This window comes from Taudactylus pleione, unplaced genomic scaffold (genome assembly GCF_031769625.1).
Source record: "Taudactylus pleione unplaced genomic scaffold, aTauple2 ptg000082l, whole genome shotgun sequence".
Taxonomy (NCBI): domain Eukaryota; kingdom Metazoa; phylum Chordata; class Amphibia; order Anura; family Myobatrachidae; genus Taudactylus; species Taudactylus pleione.
Window position 1 is genome coordinate 8468819 of NW_028284484.1, and position 19557 is coordinate 8488375.

General features: G+C 42.9%; 1 protein-coding gene across 1 annotated transcript in view; it reads right to left on the reverse strand.

Moving 5' to 3' along the window:
• The window catches only part of LOC148532190 (transmembrane protein 26-like), a 73958-nt gene that overhangs the window by 8361 nt on the left and 46040 nt on the right, over nt 1–19557 (reverse strand). Inside the window, exons 2-3 of the mRNA XM_088468204.1 lie at nt 10601–10817; nt 4319–4442 (exon numbers count right to left, since the gene is read on the reverse strand). Of these exons, the coding sequence (XP_088324330.1) occupies nt 4319–4442; nt 10601–10797 (321 nt within the window). The 5' untranslated portion in view covers nt 10798–10817. The remainder of the gene's footprint in view (nt 1–4318; nt 4443–10600; nt 10818–19557) is intronic.

Below are 19557 nucleotides of genomic sequence, written 5' to 3' on the forward strand. Positions count from 1 at the left end.
CATCTCGGGCCCGTCACAGTACAGGGTGGTGTCAGGCTGGAGGGTAGAGATCCCTCCCCCTGTATAAAAGCAAGGGCGTGCTGGTCGGGCGGGAACAGACGCCTGAACACATTAAAGAGAGTAGACCTGCGTGCATTCTCTGTCTGTGTAGGAGCTGAAAAAAAAATCTGTGGGGACAGTGGGCCTGATTCAGAGCCGAACGCTCTGACCAGAGCGCTTGCTCTGAATCAGGGCCCTCCTACCTAAACTTGGAGCGGCCTCCTGGCCGCTCGCATAGCTGTGGGTGACCACCCACAGCATATGCGAGTGGCCAAAAAGATGGTCGCGATGGTCAAGACCATCGTGACCATCGGGCTTGTGACGAGACCCTGCGGTAGGGTCTCGGTGACCGCAAGCCCTGGAGTGATTTTGGCTCTATCAGAGCCAAAATCACTCCCACTAACATCACTAGTGATGTCAGTGGGGCCGGACCCAGACGGTAGGCGTTCCCATGGAAGCGCCTCCGTCTGGCAGCCACGCCCTCGGCACGCCCACCAAAGGGGGCGTGCTGTCAATCAACATCGACAGCACACCCCCTTTGGTGCGAGACCCATAACAACGGCTACCCCGTCGTTATATGGGTCTCGCACATGCGCACGACGGAGCTCCCTCCGTCATGCGCATGCGCACTAGGGCACCATCGACCCGCTTGCGAGCACTGCTAATACAGTACATTGACACCCATTTCCCTTGGGACTCCAGTACTGGGCTAACCAGTCTAGGGCTGGTTGCCACTATAGCATGGAACACCACACGGAGTCTCTCCCTGTTATAGTGTACATTTTTTTTTCCCCCTTTTTACATACCAAAGCCTGCACGCAAACTAGCCTGCCAGAACCAGGTCTATTATTTTGACGGGGTTGCCATCGGTTTTGCAGTGGGCTCTAAACCTGCTTCTTAGTAAATGTGGGTGTCTCTATACTTCCAATGAACATACCATTGATTATGAGTCAAGTTCAATAGCTTTCTAAAATCTGTATTTTCCGAGAATTCCCATCAGTTTTGCTCTTAGCAAATCATTAGATTGCAGTAACCAATGTAAAACCCAGACCAATGCTTAGTAAATATACCGACCCATGTGAGATTTTCTCCTGGAAACTCCATCCAGAGGAGAGGAACTAGGTTATTAGTTGCAGGGAACTTCTTACTATCATACTATCAAATTGGTTTTGTAATTGTGGAGACATCTTTGCAAGGGTGCCATGTTAGATTTGACCATCTTTTCTAACCACAAAAATCTGTTCTACCTTCAGTCTGTCCAATGTCTTTATCCACACCAGATAATATGGTCCTTATTCTTTTTACCTCTTTAACCTAGCTAAGAATAGGAAGGCTGTTGTCTTGTCCCCATCTTTTGAATCTTTGGATGCTGTACCAGAAGGCAAATCCATCATAGACCCTCATTTACTGTACATTCTTGCCGATTCATCCACCATCTTAGTTCTTCCTCCTCATAGGTAAACCTTTATTCCTCAAGATCTCTTATTTGCAATATCCTCCATGCCTAAAATTCACTGAGTTGCTTTCAACTTAGAATGTCCAGTCTCTATGAAAATACATCCAGTAGTTCATGTTTCTCTGTTTAAATTGCTGTATGAGAATTTTGTCACTACCAGTTAACGTTGAAAGAGAAGTATTAATTCTAGAGAAGATCCTGGACTTTGCGAGAACCGTAGAACTCATAGAAAAAGACTACATTACTTGGTTAAGTGAAAAGGTCTAGAAGGAAAATATTGGGAGCTGGCAGAAGATGCTAGATTGGCTAAAGAGTTTTGACTCAAATATCCCAATATGCAATCTACTGAATCATCTAAAGGTCATTCTGACATTACTGCCAGAATTTGAACTTAGGACTCCTGTGGCCATGCTGCTGCTCAGTCTAATCTATGCTAATGTTACAACATGTTTTAGTTCCACCCCTTGGCTTCCTACATAAGACATGCTATGTGATTTTCCCCTTGCCAAATCATTGTGCTCCTATCCAGTAATGTTGTTGCTGCTGTATCCTTGGCTTTTCCTCTGTTTCAATTCTTCATTAATAAGCTGTATACCAAACTCAGCTGCTTCTGACCATTATATGTTCTAGTGAACCTAACTTGGTCTGCCTTCCTTTCCAACTATAAGACTCAGATTCTGATCACCATTATAGGATTTCATACCTTGCCTATTTCTAGCTTTTAATTATCCTGTAACACATAAATATAACAACCTACAACATGACCCTAACACTATTTAGAATATGTTCTCCCAAATAAGCTACTATTTACTCAATTTACTTCTGTTGAAATAATTAATTGATATCTACATAATAATTCCAAGTGGTGATAAAACGTATGTCCCCAAGTTGGTATGCACACATCAGAACAAACATGCACAGCATACGTCTCCAGAAGACTGAAATTCACACACTTCTCCCAACACTTCCGGGTTCTGGAGAAAGTAAAGAAGGAACCTGTTGCATTAATCCCAGTGACCACCAGCACATATGGTATAATCACCAACTGGGTCCCAGCCCTGGTGTGTTCCTAACAGAATCAGTTGGAGAACCTCCAGAGAAAAATATCCCTAGATATCATGAGAAGAATCCGCTGTGCCTAGGAACCAAGAGAGCAGGTAAACTTGGATTATGAAGGAACCTTTGTCTTTCAAAATTGACTTTTCCAGCCCTGCATCTTGACGCTCTACACCCGGGTACCAATGAGCACCCACTGTTCCAACCCTGGTCAGATATTACCGTCCGTCTGATGTTCCTGCAGGAGGTCTGATCTGCAGCAACGGGAAGAGAGAGTTGGAGTAAAAAAAGGAAAAAGGGGGGCAGAAAAAGTGTGGGTGAGAAGTACTGAAGAGAGAGAGAGAGGAGGAAAGTGACATACAGGAGGAAAGGGAGAAAAAAAATCACAGGCAGCACCAGGGACAAAAGCTAATATAACATAAAAACACTCTTTAACAACTTTATTAAACTCTAAAATCAGGTAGGCCAAATTGTAAAACAAAAATTTCTGAAGATAACTGCTCTTTAAAAGGTGGGTCATTTCTCGCTGAGCCATTCACAAGCGGCTTGTGTGGAAAACTGACTGTAATTGGCTCCCAGTCTATTGGAAATAATATCTTATCACGTTAGACCTACATAAAGAGCAGCTACTGTATGTGTACAAATCATTACTATACTGAATCTAAATGGGCATGTATATGATCTACATTGTTAGGCACAAGTACATTTTGCATGCATCTTTAAATACAGCTGCATGATTGTTTATATGTGCAGTGCACAACTGTACACACACTGTAAATTAATTCACACTCATCCTTAAGAATATACATTATATATATATATATATATATATATATATATATATCCAGATAGGCAACGCTCCTGGACTATGTAGTAAATAAGACAAAAGATGCCAGAGGGCTAGTCCAACGTTTCAGTGTTCTTCATGTGTTGTACATTTAACTCTGTCGACCTAAATACATGTCTACAGAATGATGGTCAACCTAATGACCATATCAACAACATTCAAAATCAGTCAACCTTCTGAATGTCAACTTTTTTACTGTCGAACTTTCATACCACACAACAATAATCCTTACTAGCTATCAACACTTTACTAGTATAAATCTGTTTAAACCTTTACAATTTAAATATATACTTGTTAATTATACGATGCCAGATTGAAGGAGTGCACAAGAGCAATGCTACAATAATCCTGGTGTATTGCTGATATAATGGAGGATCTGGTCATTGCCCCATAACCACCAACAACCCTACTCATTTCACTATCCATCCACAGACCCCTCTTTGACACGAGTTACTATGGCCAGAGATGTTAGACTGGTGAACCAGCAGTGTTGGTCCAGGGACATGTAGCTTTGGGGATGAAACAAACAATCACTGGAATTTGGACAGCAAAAGTGATTATTAAAGAGTGGGAAAAGGGATTTTGTTTACCAGTTGCAACTCGCCACTGGCACTCAGGATAACCAAATCCTCCCTGGAATGACAGGTTGGCAGAGTCCAAGCTTCAAGTGGACTACATTTAATTAACAAGTATATTTATTTATATATCTTAAACTCATAGTGTACAAGTTTCAGTCTTTTTTCAATTACACCTATTGAACAAATATCTTTACTGAGTTAGTAAAATTAAAGTAAACATTTCAAGAATCTTGATGAGTGTGCACACTCACTCTCCTATTTGAAATATACCAGGATTTTGGCACTAACGAAAAGCAGCCATTCATAAATGTTCCAGCTTCTACTTATGTATCAGATACATACACTTTCAATACACTTATCACTTGTCGTGTTCCTTAGATGAATTCTGTATTCTAGGAGCTCAAGTTCCATCACAAAGACAGAGGGTATAACACTGCACAGATATAGAAACACCATAGGGGAGAACCTACAATAGCAAAAAAATATGATTTAGTGCTCGAACACAGTTTAAGAAATGCTCTTACTTGGTATCATTGGTCTATTATAACTTACTAAATGGAGCAATAAGAATGGAATTAACCATTGCATATTTATCAAAAAAATGTTTGCATATTTTGCTTTAAACACATTTTGTCATTTTTTCAGGTAGTTTTTTGTTTTTAGTAATACATAATATTCAAACATGTCTAGGAGGTAATTTACAAAGTGCAACACAGTGGATGATGTACAGCCTAAACTGCTCTTTTTAGATGGGTACCATGCATCATCATTTCTATCAAAGCACTATGATTGAAAATAGCTCACTTTATTCAGTGTTCTCACCACCAGATAGATATATTGCGCTATCTCAGTATACGTGCCAGTTACTTTGACAAATTGGCTGAGCCATATGACTCTCAGAAATTCCAGAACAATGCCCCAGGGTTAAAATGGGAATCCAGCTCTAGGCATGTGTACAGGTGTGTGTACATGCACTGACATCTAACCTGTTGGATATTGGAGCCACACCCCCTACCACTTATAGTAAGAGCTCACCTCAAAGATTATTTTGTGAGCCTTTTCTTATGCACATTCTGTGAACATTGAATAACAGCAACAACATCCTTTCTGCTCTCAAATTGTATTAACATGATTACCTGGACTGCTTGCATCTTTGAATTGTGTATCATTTCTGAACTCTATGAATATAATAATTTTAATAATAATTTTATTTATATAGCGCTTTTCTCCCATAGGACTCAAAGTCGCTTTACAGACATCAGAAAACATGGTACATTGTACAAGGATTTGGTGTTGCAAAAAATAGAAAACCACACCGAGATAATTAAAATCGAAACCTAGAGAGCATAATAAGCATATTGCAGGGTTGGTGCAGACATTTTGGGAAATAACTTCCATGGGTTATATATTCCACCCACAAAGGTACCAAATGAGGCAGCCGTCTTGGGCGCACTACGCAGGATTACCCTGGGAGGAATAGGTTACTCCTAGAAGAGATGACACAAAATGGGTGGTTGCAGCATCCTGATGCTAGGAGTAGTGTCCCAACATAATAGTCAGGTCCATGTATTTTTCATCCCATCCACGAGTGTACCAGGTGAGGCAGCCATGGTGGGGGCACTACGAAGCTTGCACTGTGTGTGACAAACCATACAAGGACCTAAGGAATATATGGGAAAACTGACACACGTGTGGCAAAATGAAATACCCTTTGTGAATAGATCCACATGAAGTACATTCTGCCCATAGAGGATGCACTTCAGTGGATGTATAGCACACCAGTATATCATACAGTGGATGTATAGCACACCAGTATATCATACAGTGGATGTATAGCACACCAGTATAGCATACAGTGGGGTGGAAGTACATTTTACATAACAGGGATTAGTAAATACAGCAAACAGAGCTGCAGTTCGGGCATGAGATTTACGGGTGACTGAAACATTTGGAAAATGAAATGCCCTAATTAATACATCCACGTGTTTGTTCATCCTGCCCAAGAATGAACCAACCGAGGCAGCCATCTGGGGCGCACTGCGTAGGTTATATCTGGCAAGGTGTGCAAGTAGAGGAAGTATAACGTCCAGGTGGAGAAAAAAATAAAAAAGAATAAATGGTGACCGCATTTTAAGTTAAAACCATGTTAAACTTAATCAGAAATTAAAAAATGATAGAGTGATCTTAAAAAAGCCACAGCGTCTCCTTCGCTCGAGTGTGTGGGTTTGTCGCAATATGAGCACTGTTGACCTAATAATACAAGACCGGTAAGCAAAACTCTGCAAAACATACTATATTGTGATTGCTCACTGTGCATTGTCATATTTATGCTAGTATCCTTTCCTTTGGGTTCCTACCGTTGAAATGAAGATCTGCAACATAAACATCTAGTCCACTAAATGGACTCCACAGGGAATATTGCTCAATGGATAGAAGCATCATTTGTTCAAGTTATTCAGTCATTACAAGGTCAATTAACAGCAGTGCAATTAAGAGTTGATGAATTGCAGGCAACTCAAGCTGTTCAATGATCTATTGCCCCACCATATCCTGTAGTGGAACACCATACACATTTGATGGGACCAGATCACAATTGCATAATGTAATCTAATTTTTCAGGTACAGCCACAGGTTTATCATTCTGATACTTAAAAGTGGGACCTGTGTTAACCTCGTTATAGGGCCAAGACTTGGCCTTGGTAATTCTATTTTTAGAAAGACTAGACCCTATGTTAAATCACTATGCCAAGGGCCATGCACATTTGTGAAGTAAACTGGAAGATGGCCGGTAAATGACACCAATTGAGAAAAGATTGAAATAATGATGAGAAATATAATTTAGCCAGAAAGGGCCCTTTTTCAGTTTAAGAAGGATTCATGGACTGATAGTGGTTAATAGAGTACAGGCTGGTGTGATAAGCGGAGTGCAACGACCTAGAACCACGGTGGTCCGGACTTTTGAACATTACCAGGTCCTTTTGCACATTTCAACATCCACTCTGAGATTTTTTTATTCAGTTTCGATGTTTGTTTTATATGCCTTTGGAATCTTGGATTAATTTAATATCTTAGTGATTAAATTATATTTTTTACACCTTCTGAACAAGGTCAACGTTACATCTTTTTTCATCCGTCTGAATGTATAAAGGAAAAATGGACCGTGATGATCAAGATAAAGATACCTTTATGTGCATATCGGATCCATTTCTATTTTGAGTAAGGGTACGCACACACTATCTGTATCCTTACGTGTGGTGGAGAGTATGGACTATGGGCCTGATTCAGAGCCGCTCGCTATATGCAAGCGCACGCTCTGAATCAGGGTGGGGAGTATTTTTTTTTCCTGTCCGCTCGCTAAGCTGTGGGTGCCCACTCACAGCTAGTGCGAGCGGGCAGGAGATGGTTGCGATTTTCGCGACCATCGGCATTGCGAGGAGACCCTAAGGTAGGGTCTCAGCACTCACAATGCCGAGTGGACTTCCAGCTCTAATAGAGCCGGAAGTCCACTACTGACATCACGAGTCCTTTGGGAACGCCTCCATTTGTTCAGCCACCCCCCTCCCCGCCTACAAAATGAGGCGAGCTGTCGATCAACATCGTCAGCCGCCCTGTTTTGCTGCGAGCTCCGGAGCGAGTGAAGGTCTCACTCGCTATGGGGCTCGTGCACACCGCGTGTGCGCACTGGGCCACCATCGACCCGCTTGCGAGCGCAATGCGCTTGCAAGTGGGTCTTAATCCGGCCCTATATACAGTAACCTGCTGAAATATTAAGAAACCATGATACATATCTTTTCATTATTTGTCCTGTGAGTAATGGTATGAAAAAAGGGATGATATAAATCCATATATACGGGTGGATTATAGGTTCCAGTTTTGAAAGATACCATTATATGTTTTAATCTTGCAAAATAACGTGTAAATTAGGTGCGTCAGTATAACCTTCCCGATACTAAGGTGATGGGTTAAGGCACTTGAAATATTCCTTCCTTTAGAGTGACTTGTGTATCCATGCGCAAAACCAAAACGATCTACACCATTGGTTTTTTTTGTTCTCTTTTATTACATGGATTGAGAATTCAAGATAAAGGATAAATACAACAACCAGGAAAACTATACTCGTCATCCATACTGTAACATAAGGACTAAGTATCGGTTTCCATTTTATGTACATTAATGTGTTAAATTTAAGAAGCGCAAATAGTTTGCTTCCAGATATCAATAAGCTTGATGGTGCTTATTTTGAAAGCACGTTAAAGCCTGCATCTTATTAGGTCACAATATTTCTTTGTGTATAGATTTATGGACTGATGTATTGCAATTGATTAACGTTTAAGAGGCGTAGAGAAAACTCTAAGATATGCATCAGTAATCATTGTAATTTTCCTAGTGAGCCGCAAATCTTCTCTTCTGCCCCACAGACTTCTGATTCTGGGCCCATGCAGGTGGGATTTGTACCAGGTCCTTTAACTCCTGGAAAGTGGCAACGCCATAGAGAAATGGACATATGTTTATATTGTGCAATTCCAATGGAATGCCTAGTGTGCTTAATGAAAAATAAATGCCTTGCTCTTTAAAGAGGGCAGAGCAGACTCAAGTTGGTCATTGATCTCTTACATTAAGCACCAAAAAGGATATTAAATCTCTCTTATTGTTATACTTCCTTGCCACTCAGAGTTCAATACAAAGACGTGTTGATTTATACGGTTGCTCTTGTTGATTTTTTCTTTAATGGGAAATTATATCAGTAGAGGCTTGGTTCAAGTTACTCTTTGCTGGTGGAAAACACATTGAAATTTCTAATGGCTTCCCTATAAAATCAGACCTATGGTTTAAGAAAAATCAGTTGATAATATTTCAAAATGTATAACACATCATGAAATACTTGTTCTGGATATTGTCTATTCCCCAAAGTGTCCTTGTACAATAATGTCCTGGTTATCAAAACATAATCCTTTTGACCAGAGCAACCTGATTTTGTTTTGCTTTCATCAGGAAAATGGCTTAAACAATAGTGTGTTCAGTTTAGAAAGTGTGCCTGATATCCCTTGTTGGTGACTAGAAATCACTACGACCTCATAGCATATACGAGTGATCAGTGATTATCCTTTCTTGTAGAACTCAAATCTTAAAGCAGTATATTGAAGATAATTGAGTAGAGGCTTTAGTCATCCATCCACATCACCTGCTGGAGCTACAATCTTTTTTGTGGGCAAAATAGATGGAGGTTAAGACAATATATAGATTACAAAGCACTCAATGTAGTAACTATAAGGAACAGATAGCAGGAGGTACCAGACACATATCCAGCAGGTCAGTGCAACTTTCTTTAGCTTCCATGAGATCTGGGAGCAGAAGACCCACCAGAGTTACCATTACGACTCCAGACACAGTGCCTCACCTGGGCTTGTGATGTTGCTTATTGGACCCTGGAGGTCTGGCAACATGTGGCATGATCTGATAAGTCACGTTTTAAGTTGTTTCAGGCATATGGTGCGGCGCAGACCCCATGAAGCCATAGACACTAGTCGTCAACAAGTCTGGTGCAGCCTACACTACCCTAGCTATACCACTGGCGCTAACTAAGGGATTGTTTACTTTGACGAATTCGATAAGTGATAGATTCTGGAGAATTGCCCATATGCTAAAATGGATCTCCAATGGGGATTGAAACAATGCCAACTGTCACTTATAGTGAGCATTCACCTTGCAGTCAGTACTAGGTGTTTGTTCTGTAAGCGTGCTGTTGTGCATTTCTATAACGTCAGCTTCTGACCTCTATTTTTTTTTGTGACTACTCCCCTCTCTGTTCTCATATTGAATTAGTGTACCAAAATGCTCATTGACCCTGCTTTGCAGTGCACTGCTGAATTAGGCCCTTAGCACTTTATCTCTGATTCCTATGACATTTACACAACTTTAAAGACTTGAACCAACTCTCATTACAGCTGAAGTGCCTCGTGGTTCCTGAGTCCATGTACCAGCAATCTCTGCGGTGACTATCAGTTACATTTAGTGATTTCTGTCATGCTTGAATGACAAACTACTAATTTATTTTTGTAATTTATTTCTTGTGATGTCCAAGCACAGCGCTATATTTTATTCCTGAATATCTACCTCTGCTGTCCAGTATTATTATTCAGTATGTATTTCTTTAGGGCCATAGCAGTGCACTTCTGCCATACCTGGCCCCTAATACATGTGAAACATGACTTCATAGAAGAAGGGTCTGGGAGCAGGAAGCTCAGTGCTCAGCATGTTCTAATTTTGCAGCTCTTTAGTCTTCAAAGTACCATTCCAGATACCCTAAAAGCCATATGCAGGTTCCACGAGGGCACCAAACGCGTTACCTCGTCTGCATTTTGCCCATGGTGGAGGCACTGATTGCACACTCCAAGTTACAGCCCTGTTATTCTTCATAGCTCTCTATTGGTCTAATATCCAGAACAATAGATAAAGGCAACAAGAGACAGATTCTCCTGTACATTATAGTTAGGCAAACATGCAGTTTAGAGTTCTAATATATTGCGAAACTATGTGTAATATTTATATTATCCTTACTTTAAAAACATTTACATCATTTAGGTATCTAAACCACAATACAAATGTTAGACTAAGATATATTACCATTTCCATTCTCCTTTCTTGGTTTCCTGTAGTGTCACTACCATCTCAACGAATAATAGAACAATGCCAGTTAGAAGTATCAAATATGCTTTATTGTCCTTTATCACCATTGCTAGAATTACCATCAGGGTCCCATGTAAGCTGAAAAGTAATCGACTGAAAACTGCTGCCAGTATCCTCCAGCACTTGCACTTCATTCTTCCTGTTTACCTGCAATCTGGCGAAAGACAAGCTTTAGGCATAGAGTAACAGTATAACATACATAAACTTGTGAGATGTACATTTGTACTGTACAGTATATAAAGAAATGGAGGTTGTTCCTCAGTCTAAATATATCCGTCTAGTTCTATTGCACTAGAATCAGTGTTAGAAACTGTAAGGTGAACACCTTTGGGTATTTAGGGATCTGTTACGGTTATTAATCATAATTAGGTTGGGCATTAGGAGTAAACTAACTAACTTTATTTAGCTGTCTACTGTATGACATGTAATGGCAGCTACAGGAAGAATACACAGTGGCAGTTCCTGTGCAGAGATGGCAGGGATTCAGGTAAGTAGAAGTGCAATTTGGGGTATATAGGTAGGCAGGGGGTGGCATGTGAGGAAAAGGCTGATGGAACTGAAGGAGCTGATGGGTATATTAGGGAAAACTGGTGGCAGGTATAGCATATGAGAGAAAATCTGGTGGGCAGAGGGGCATGTAAGGAAAAGACTGATATACAAGGGACATATAAGGGAATATCTGGAGGGCAGAAAGGTATGTGTGGGTAAAGCTGTTGGACAAGGGTACATGAAAGAAAAACTGGAAGGCAGAAGGGCATGTCAGAATAATGCTGGTGAGCAGTGGGGGTATATGAGAAAAAAAAATGATGGACAGATGTAAGGAAGAAATAGTGGGCAGTGGGGCTTGTGAGAAAAAAGATGTTGGACAGAGAAACATCTGGTGGGCAAGAAGTTACTAGGCAGAGGGAACGTGAGGAAAAATCTACTGGGCAGAGGGCATATGAGGGAAATCCTGTTGGAGATCTACATGTCTGCATTATTTGTTTTTTTCATGTATACAAGCATTTTACATTACCTTTGAACAATCACATAATATGTTTACATATGACTCAAACAAATCATCACAAAAAGTGATGATTGTGTCAAGTTTTTTTTTTTTAAATCTAACATATGGAAACCGCTCACCTCTAGAAATTTTGCATTTGACTTTTGGCAGCAATGAAGCCTGGACATTTTTCTACATCCAACATACAGTAAGTGCAATTGCACTGCAGCCTCAAAGCCAGCCAGGAGTAAGGTAAGAATTCTTATCATGTTGCATTCAACACATTTGTGTCTGTACTGATTGGAAACAAACTCAATGCTTATTGACAATATATTTTTTTTAGAAAAATGGATGTGACAACAGCCAAACACAATAATCTTCCCTTGCACTGGCTCAGTCTGCTGACTATGCAGAACACTTTGGGGAGAAGGGGATGCATGAAGATAAAGCCAGCCATACATAATCTGAGGACAGTAGAGAACCTGTGGATGATGAGTGACTGAAGCTTCGTACAAGAGACTGAAGGCCTGATTCAATAGCGATCGCAAATCCAACTACGTACGTAGCATGAGTGATTATTAGACATGCTTATAAACTGCACATGCGCTGCATTCGTGCTGCGCTTACACACGCACAGAGGAATCCATTGCACAGTGAGTGACAGGCTGTTAGTGTTTAAGGGTGGTGATGGGGGAGTGGTCGGAAAAACGCAGGCGTGCCTGTACGTGCGTAAATTAGCCACTGCGATTGCATACGCAGCTTGTGAGCCCACTGCGTGCAAGGAGACATCCACTTTCTGGTTTAGAGAAGGGTGCTGGTTCCAGGGCTGTTGTTCAGTGTGAGGTATACAGTCTGTGCACTGAGGTGTTCAGAGACTTTGGGGTCTATTTACTAAGCAGTGTTAGGAGACAGAGTGAAAAGTAACAAGAAAGTGATAAGGTGCCAGCCAATCAGCTCCCAACTGTCATTTTTCAAATACAGCCTGCGAGATGACAGTTGGGAGCTGATTGGCTGGCACCTTATCACTTTTCACTCTGTCTCCTAACACTGCTTAGTAAATAGACCTCTGTATTACTTTTCCTAACATTCAGTTTCTGAGTTCTGCACTGGTTCCAGATCTTGCATCAGAGCTGTGCCAGGGTTAAAGCTTTTTCAAGTTGTAGCCTGGATACATAAGGATCTGATTCCTGGCCTGAGTTCTTTCCTATCTACCAGTACTATGCTATTCTGAGTTCCGGGGTCAACCTTGTGTTTGGAGCATATTCCTGGTCTGGTAGATCTTCAGTGGTCACTAGACGAGGGAGTTCCCAGTTACCTGGGTAATCACCACAGTTCCAGTTTAACATCCTTGCACATCACAAGTCTGTGGTTCCTGCTCTGGCATTAGTGTAGTGTTCTTGGTTATACTCATGAGCAGGAGTTACATAAAGCCTCCTCGTTTCACCTGTACCTCTGTTCAGTCCAAGGGTCCTGAACAGGATCTACAGAATACTCTGGGTCTGATTCAGCAAGGAACGCACGGATGCAGACGCACGCAATCGGGCCGATGTCCGCGATATGCGCATGCGTATGGATCACAGTGCGCAAACCACTCAGTGTCTGCAAGAATGAAAACTCAGACCCAGGGAAAAGTGGTTGACAGGAAGTGCCGTTTGTGGGTGGATACAGGGAGTGGTCGGTTGAACACAGGCGTGCCAGTGCGTTCGCACCCTGTTACAGGGGCGTGCATAAATTAGCCACTGAGATGCCGGATGCAGCCTTGCGTCCCTCTCCCTGCATTAAGTCTTTCAACTCCTGCGGCAGGGTTAGGTCTACCTTTTAGTCTGCGTGCGGCTCCGATGTTACTCGATGTTCACAATGTTTTCTCAGCCTTGCACATTTGTATGGACGTTAGTGGAGAGTAAAGGGGGAAGCATTATGTAGTGCTGGGCGTCTGCATCTTTGTGCTGCGATTGCCGCGCGTATGCATTCATTAGCATATTCTTGCAGCGGTTGGGTGCGTGTGTCTGCATCCGTGCGTTCCTTGCTGGGTCCGTGACACCCTTTCACTAGCGTACAGCTGTGCATCTGAATGTGCAAGGACTGAGACGCCAATTTTCAGCGTCTTTAGACGATAAAATCATATTTGGTATGCCACCATCGGTCCCACAATCGAAACTTGCACCAGCCCATGCCAGGGGCAGATTCTCCGCCAGAGTATGGCCTCCATTGTAAGTGATTAAAGCTGGGTACACACTGATAAATACGAGGGCTGATTGAAAAGTAATGAGACTGATATTTTTATTCAGCATTAGATGACTCCACAGGATCTGAACATTTTTCTCTCTTCTTTCAAATTATGATGAATCCACAATTCGTTACTTGAAACAATCATCAGGAAATCGGGTATCCTCTCCGACATTCGAACGGTGTTTTTGCACGATTCAACTCGTCATCGCATCTGCTGTTCTGTGACATTTCTGGGTACCCACCTGGCACACACGCGATGCATTTGCAGTTCCTTTGTCACAATATGCTGAAACTGTTTGAATGAGAAGTAAAGCCCGAAAGTTCACGTAAAGATAACTTTCTTTCATTTTGCAACATCTCCGCAGCTTTGGCAATGTTGACATCTTTAACCGAGGTGGATGGTCTCCCAGAACGCGCTTTGTCAGTCACTCGCGTATTACCCTCTTTGAAGTTCTTCCACCACCAAAATACTGCAGCACGGCTAATTGTTTCTCCACCGTATGCTTGCCGTAACATTTCATGATTTTCATTTCCGCTTTTTCCAAGTTTCACACAAAATTCAATCACACATCTCTGATGTAATCACACAGACACGTCTTCCTCCATGATGAAACATACGAAGATCTTCCATTCGCTGTGACCAAACAGAGAAGACTATGGAAATCCAACTGCAGTTTCAGACACATCGATGAATTAGCTTCACAATAACCAGCATAGCATTGACACGTCTACCTATGGGACAGAAAAACAGAGGCAGTCTCATTACTCTTCAGTGAGCCCTCGTATATCGCCCGTTCCATTGAATGGGCGATATATCTATAGTGCATCGCCTGGTGTGTACAGCGGATATATGTTCAAGGGAAAGTGAGAATTGACCCCTTGGAGTCTGCTCTTAATCCATGACCAGAAATAATTTCTTGGCATAAATGTTAAGTGGTATTGAGACAGTCTTATTTCTTGGTTTCAGAGATCCTGGATTGGTCACCATGAAAACTAATGAAAAATTGTTAAACTTACTGGTATGTGGGGGATAGAATTCTGAGGGGGGAGACGGCGCCCTACAGTGTATTCAGAACACAAAGTGCCTACTCCCTTTAGAGGAGCAGTATAGTTTAACCAAGCTTTTTATGATTGACAATGTACAGCCTTGTGGCTGGTACTGACACTGGAATGTGTCCTATATTGGTAGTAAAACGGATCACTATGTGAGGGATCTGGCTCCTACCTCAGTCCTGACATACCTTGCTGTGGGGATATGTGTTCTGTCAGTTGATGCATGTGGGATCTGTAGCTTGCGTTGGCAGGAGCTGGATAGTCACACCATTTATGGTGTAGTGTCCTCTTGGACAGCTGTTGGTGACAGTGTCTGCGTGCAGGTGTGCTGTGGGCAGGGCAGTAGAGAGTTTGGCCAGGTCCAGGTAATGACAGGGGGCGTGACCTAATGTAGAGAGACGTGACCATGCCCCCTGAAAAAAAATAAATAAAAATGAAAGTATTATCTGCGGCATTGCAGATCGTCACCATGCGCTCCACAGGAGGATCCAGATTTGGGGGGGAGGCGTGATGAGTGCCAATGCTCTCCCCCCTCCTTTCTGGTGCTCAGCAGCAGCAGTCTCTCTCTACTCACTGCAGCCCAGCCACTGATAGGAGGGGGGAGCGGCGGATCCGGGCCTCCACTGGGCCAGTTTAGCAGGCCAGGGTAAACGGTACCCGCTCCTCCCCCTCTGGCTGTGGGATTCCTCTTGGGCCTTGTCAGAGGAGAGCTGCTCAGAATGTCTGATGGTACATGGCCGTTGGTGCTAGTGGAACTGTATCTTCCATCGCAGTCCCTAACACTGACATGCCCTTGACATGCTGGCTGACATAGGCCACTGCCCAGTCACCACACAGGAATGCCTATCAGAATTCCATGGATCTCCATGCAATCCCAATCTGCGTCCCCAGCGGTAACCATCGGGATGCATATGCAGTGCGCTTCGGACACGTGCAGATTTAAATCATCACTTGCTTGAGCTCTAGGTTTTAAATGCATCAACCTCTGAATCAGGCCCTTAGTCCCCTGTGTGCAATGTGGGAGTAATTACATCTGACTTGCATTCAACTCTGCAACAGCCCCAAATGTACAAAGCATGTAACTGTGTGTACCAATTGCATTTCCATGTTCTAGGCATAGTTAAGCAAATATATTATATGGAGTTAGAATTTCTTTAACCACTTGCCTGGCATGGTTGCATCAGATGCGACCACACCAGGCTGGGCTTTCCCTGATGGTCGCATCTGATGAGACCAGTCAGAAATGCCCACTAGGCGGCTGCAGAAAGCTAATCTTCCCGCTGCTGCCTATGTCAGAGGGACCTTCCAGCCCCTCTGCAACCCCTGCTCTGCCTCCATTTTCTCCCGATCACCGCGCTCAACAGTGATCGGGTAGCCACGCAGCACCCCCACTCCCCCGCACAGCCCTGTACTACAGCCACGGCTCTAGGTAGCTGTGGTCTGCCCCAGTGTACCGATCACTGTTTTCACAGTGATCAGGTTACACCGCCAGTCCCTCGCACAGCCTAGCCTGCAGCCAGAGCTCCAGGCAGCACAGACAGAACTGCTCCCAGTGCCGCACTAAATCCATGGCTACCTCTGCCCCCAGTAGCCCTGCAGCACTACCGGTCCCAAGCCCAGCCTGCTCCCAGTGTCCCAATCAGCATCTCCTGGCAGCTGCGGCTCCAGTCTGCCCCAGTCAGTGTGTATACTCTGAACAATGCTTGCCAAAGTCATTAGGGAGCCAGCTCAGTGTCGCAACCAGTGTGTGTGGGCATGTGTGTATACTATATATGGATGTACATATTATATATATATATATACATTGTGATAGAAGCACTGGAGAAGTGTGGAATGGCTTCTATGTGTGTCCCAGGTTCCTGTCCTATGTGTTTTAGCCCCCAGGAGAAGTCTGTTTTACAAACAGGTTTGAGTGTTGGCTTTTGGTAAAAGCCGGAGAATGGGTCCTGGGGGTGTGGATCTGAGAGAGAAGGGAGAGCTCCAACCACAGGGCCGTTTCAGGTGTTAGGCCTTTCAGCCTGAGAGCAGGCTAATGAGTGATTACACCTGGAAGTGGCTCATAAGAGCTGTGTAATGTCTTGGTGCAGTGTCTCATACCTGGGAGAGCAGGCCCGCAGGTTAGCTAGCTTACTGAGACACTGTTTGCTACAAACCAGAAGGTACTGTGGACATGAACTTAGTTTAGTGTTCTGTTAGTGACGGAACTTACTGTCTAGTTAGAGCCCAGCCGGGCTAGGATTTATTTTATGTTCTGTTTATTTGATTATTGATGTTGCACAATAAAAACTGGTGCCGACCATCTTGCACGAAAATCCACGACTGGAGTGCTGTTTCCTGGCTGCTGTGTGTGTAAGGAGGCATCCATCTACCCCAGGAGAGGGACCCTCTACCCCAATCATATCACAATATATATATATATATATATATATATATATATACACATACATATGTATGTGCATACAGCCATGGCCAAAAGTTTTGAGAATGACACAGGCATTGGCTTTCACAAAGTTTGCTGCTTCAGTGTTTTTAGACTGTTTTTGTCAGATATTACTATGGTAAGTCAAAGGCTTTTATTGACAATGATATGTAAAGAGTCAATATTTTCAGTGCTGACCCTTCTTTTTCAAGACCTCTGCAATTCGCCCTGGCAAGCTGTCAATCAAATTCTGGGCCACATATTGACTGATGGACGCCCATTCTTGCCTAATCAATGCTTGGAGTTTGTCAGAATTTGTGGGTTTTTGTTTGTCCACCCGCCTCTTAAGGATTGATCACAAGTTCTCAATGGGATTAAGGTCTGGGGGGTTTCTCTGCCATGGACCTAAAATATCGATGTTTTGTTCCCCAAGCCACTTAGTTATCACTTTTGCCTTATGGCAAGGTGCTCCATCATGCTAGAAAAGGCATTGTTTGTCACCAAATTGATCTTGGATGGTTGGAAGAAGTTGCTCTTGGAGGTTGTTTTGGTACCAATCTTTATTCATGGCTATGTTCTTAGGCAAAATTGTGAGTAATCCCACTCCCTTGGCTGAGAAGCAACACCACACATGAATGGTCTCAGGATGGCCTGGTTTCAAGAAGGGCAGCAAAGAAGCCTCTTCTCTCCAGGAAAAATGTCAGGGACAAACTGATTTTCTTCAAAAGGTACAGGGATTGGACTGCTGAGGACTGGGATAAAGTTATTTTCTCTAATGAATCCCCTTTCAGATTGTTTGGGGCATCTGGAAAAATGCTTGTCTGGAGAAGGAAAGGTGAGCGCCACCATCAGTCCTGTGTCATGCCAACAGTAAAGCATCCTGAGATTTAAAATTTTATTTATTTTTTATTTATTTATTTTAATGTTTTGATTCTTAAAAAAATTGATGAGGAAAGATCAATGTACTACAAATTCTTCAGTTCATGAAAGACATCTTTGGCCCTCATTCAGAGCCGCACGTTACCAACAGTACGCTCGTTGCGTTCCGATGTTGACTAACCGCGCATGCGTCGGTGTTACACTGCGCATGTGCGTACGGCAGATTGCGAGTTTTTTTTCTCTCGTTCCTAAAATAGCGTACAGGAAGTGACATGTCAAATGTGATTGACAGAACAGGGCGTTTTTGGGTGTTGCCGGGGGTGGAGATGAAAAAACGCAGGCGTGGCGAGGCGTTTTTGGGGCGTACATACATTAGCAGATGCGAACGTCAAATGTGTTCGGACCGTCCCACACGTCACTGGAACATCCGCTTTCCCTTCAAAATGCTCGCACAGCTTAGGGTCAGGATTACTCGACCACATTGGCGATGGCCTTCTCCTCCGTCCCGGGACTCAACGATGGTGCTGCGATTAATCGCGGCTGGTCAGTAAAGTAATTAGTGTTGGATTGAAAACCGGCTTGGTATGTGTTTGGAAAGCAGTTTATTGGGATAGCACAAAAGCGTACGCAGGTGGAAATCAGAGCTGCTAATGTCATGATTACACAATCAATTAGCGTACATTTTGGGTGTTTTATTTTGGCCACAATTTGTTGGTTATGGCCTATTGTAACAATAATGTCATCATGTTTTAATTAGCTCCCCTTTTTTTTGGTTTACTGTGGAATTTGCATCGCTATGTGATTTTTTTAAACGTTCCTTAAAGAGGCCTTTTTTTTTTTTTAAGAGGGTCAGTTTTTGCCTTTAGGGCCAGGATTAAATGTAACCCATTTGTACAATAATGTCACAATACAATGTCAGTTTTTTCTTTTAAATTTATTGTTTAAACACAAACAAATTGGCCTAATATTTTTTGGCCTTTTTTTTGTGGCAAAGATATTAAAAAAAAAAAAAAAAAAAGCCATAACTGCTAACATAAACGTAAATACCAAATGTAAAAACATTTCACAAGAAAGGAGAGGGAAGTTTTGACCAGAAAGGAATATGAGCCAAGCACAGAAGGAGTGTGGGAAAAGTCGCCATTGCTGTCACCGTTTTCTCGCCCGTTTGGCTGGGTGAGGGTGGGCGCCAGACCGGGTCCGGGATGCCATCGGGCTGGCCTGTCCAGAGGCAGATGTTGTGGCCTCTGGACTAGGCACAGGGCTAGGCACATTTGGAGGATTGGCTGATGTTGTGCCAGAGGTGGAGGATCCGGATGTTCCGGCAGGAAG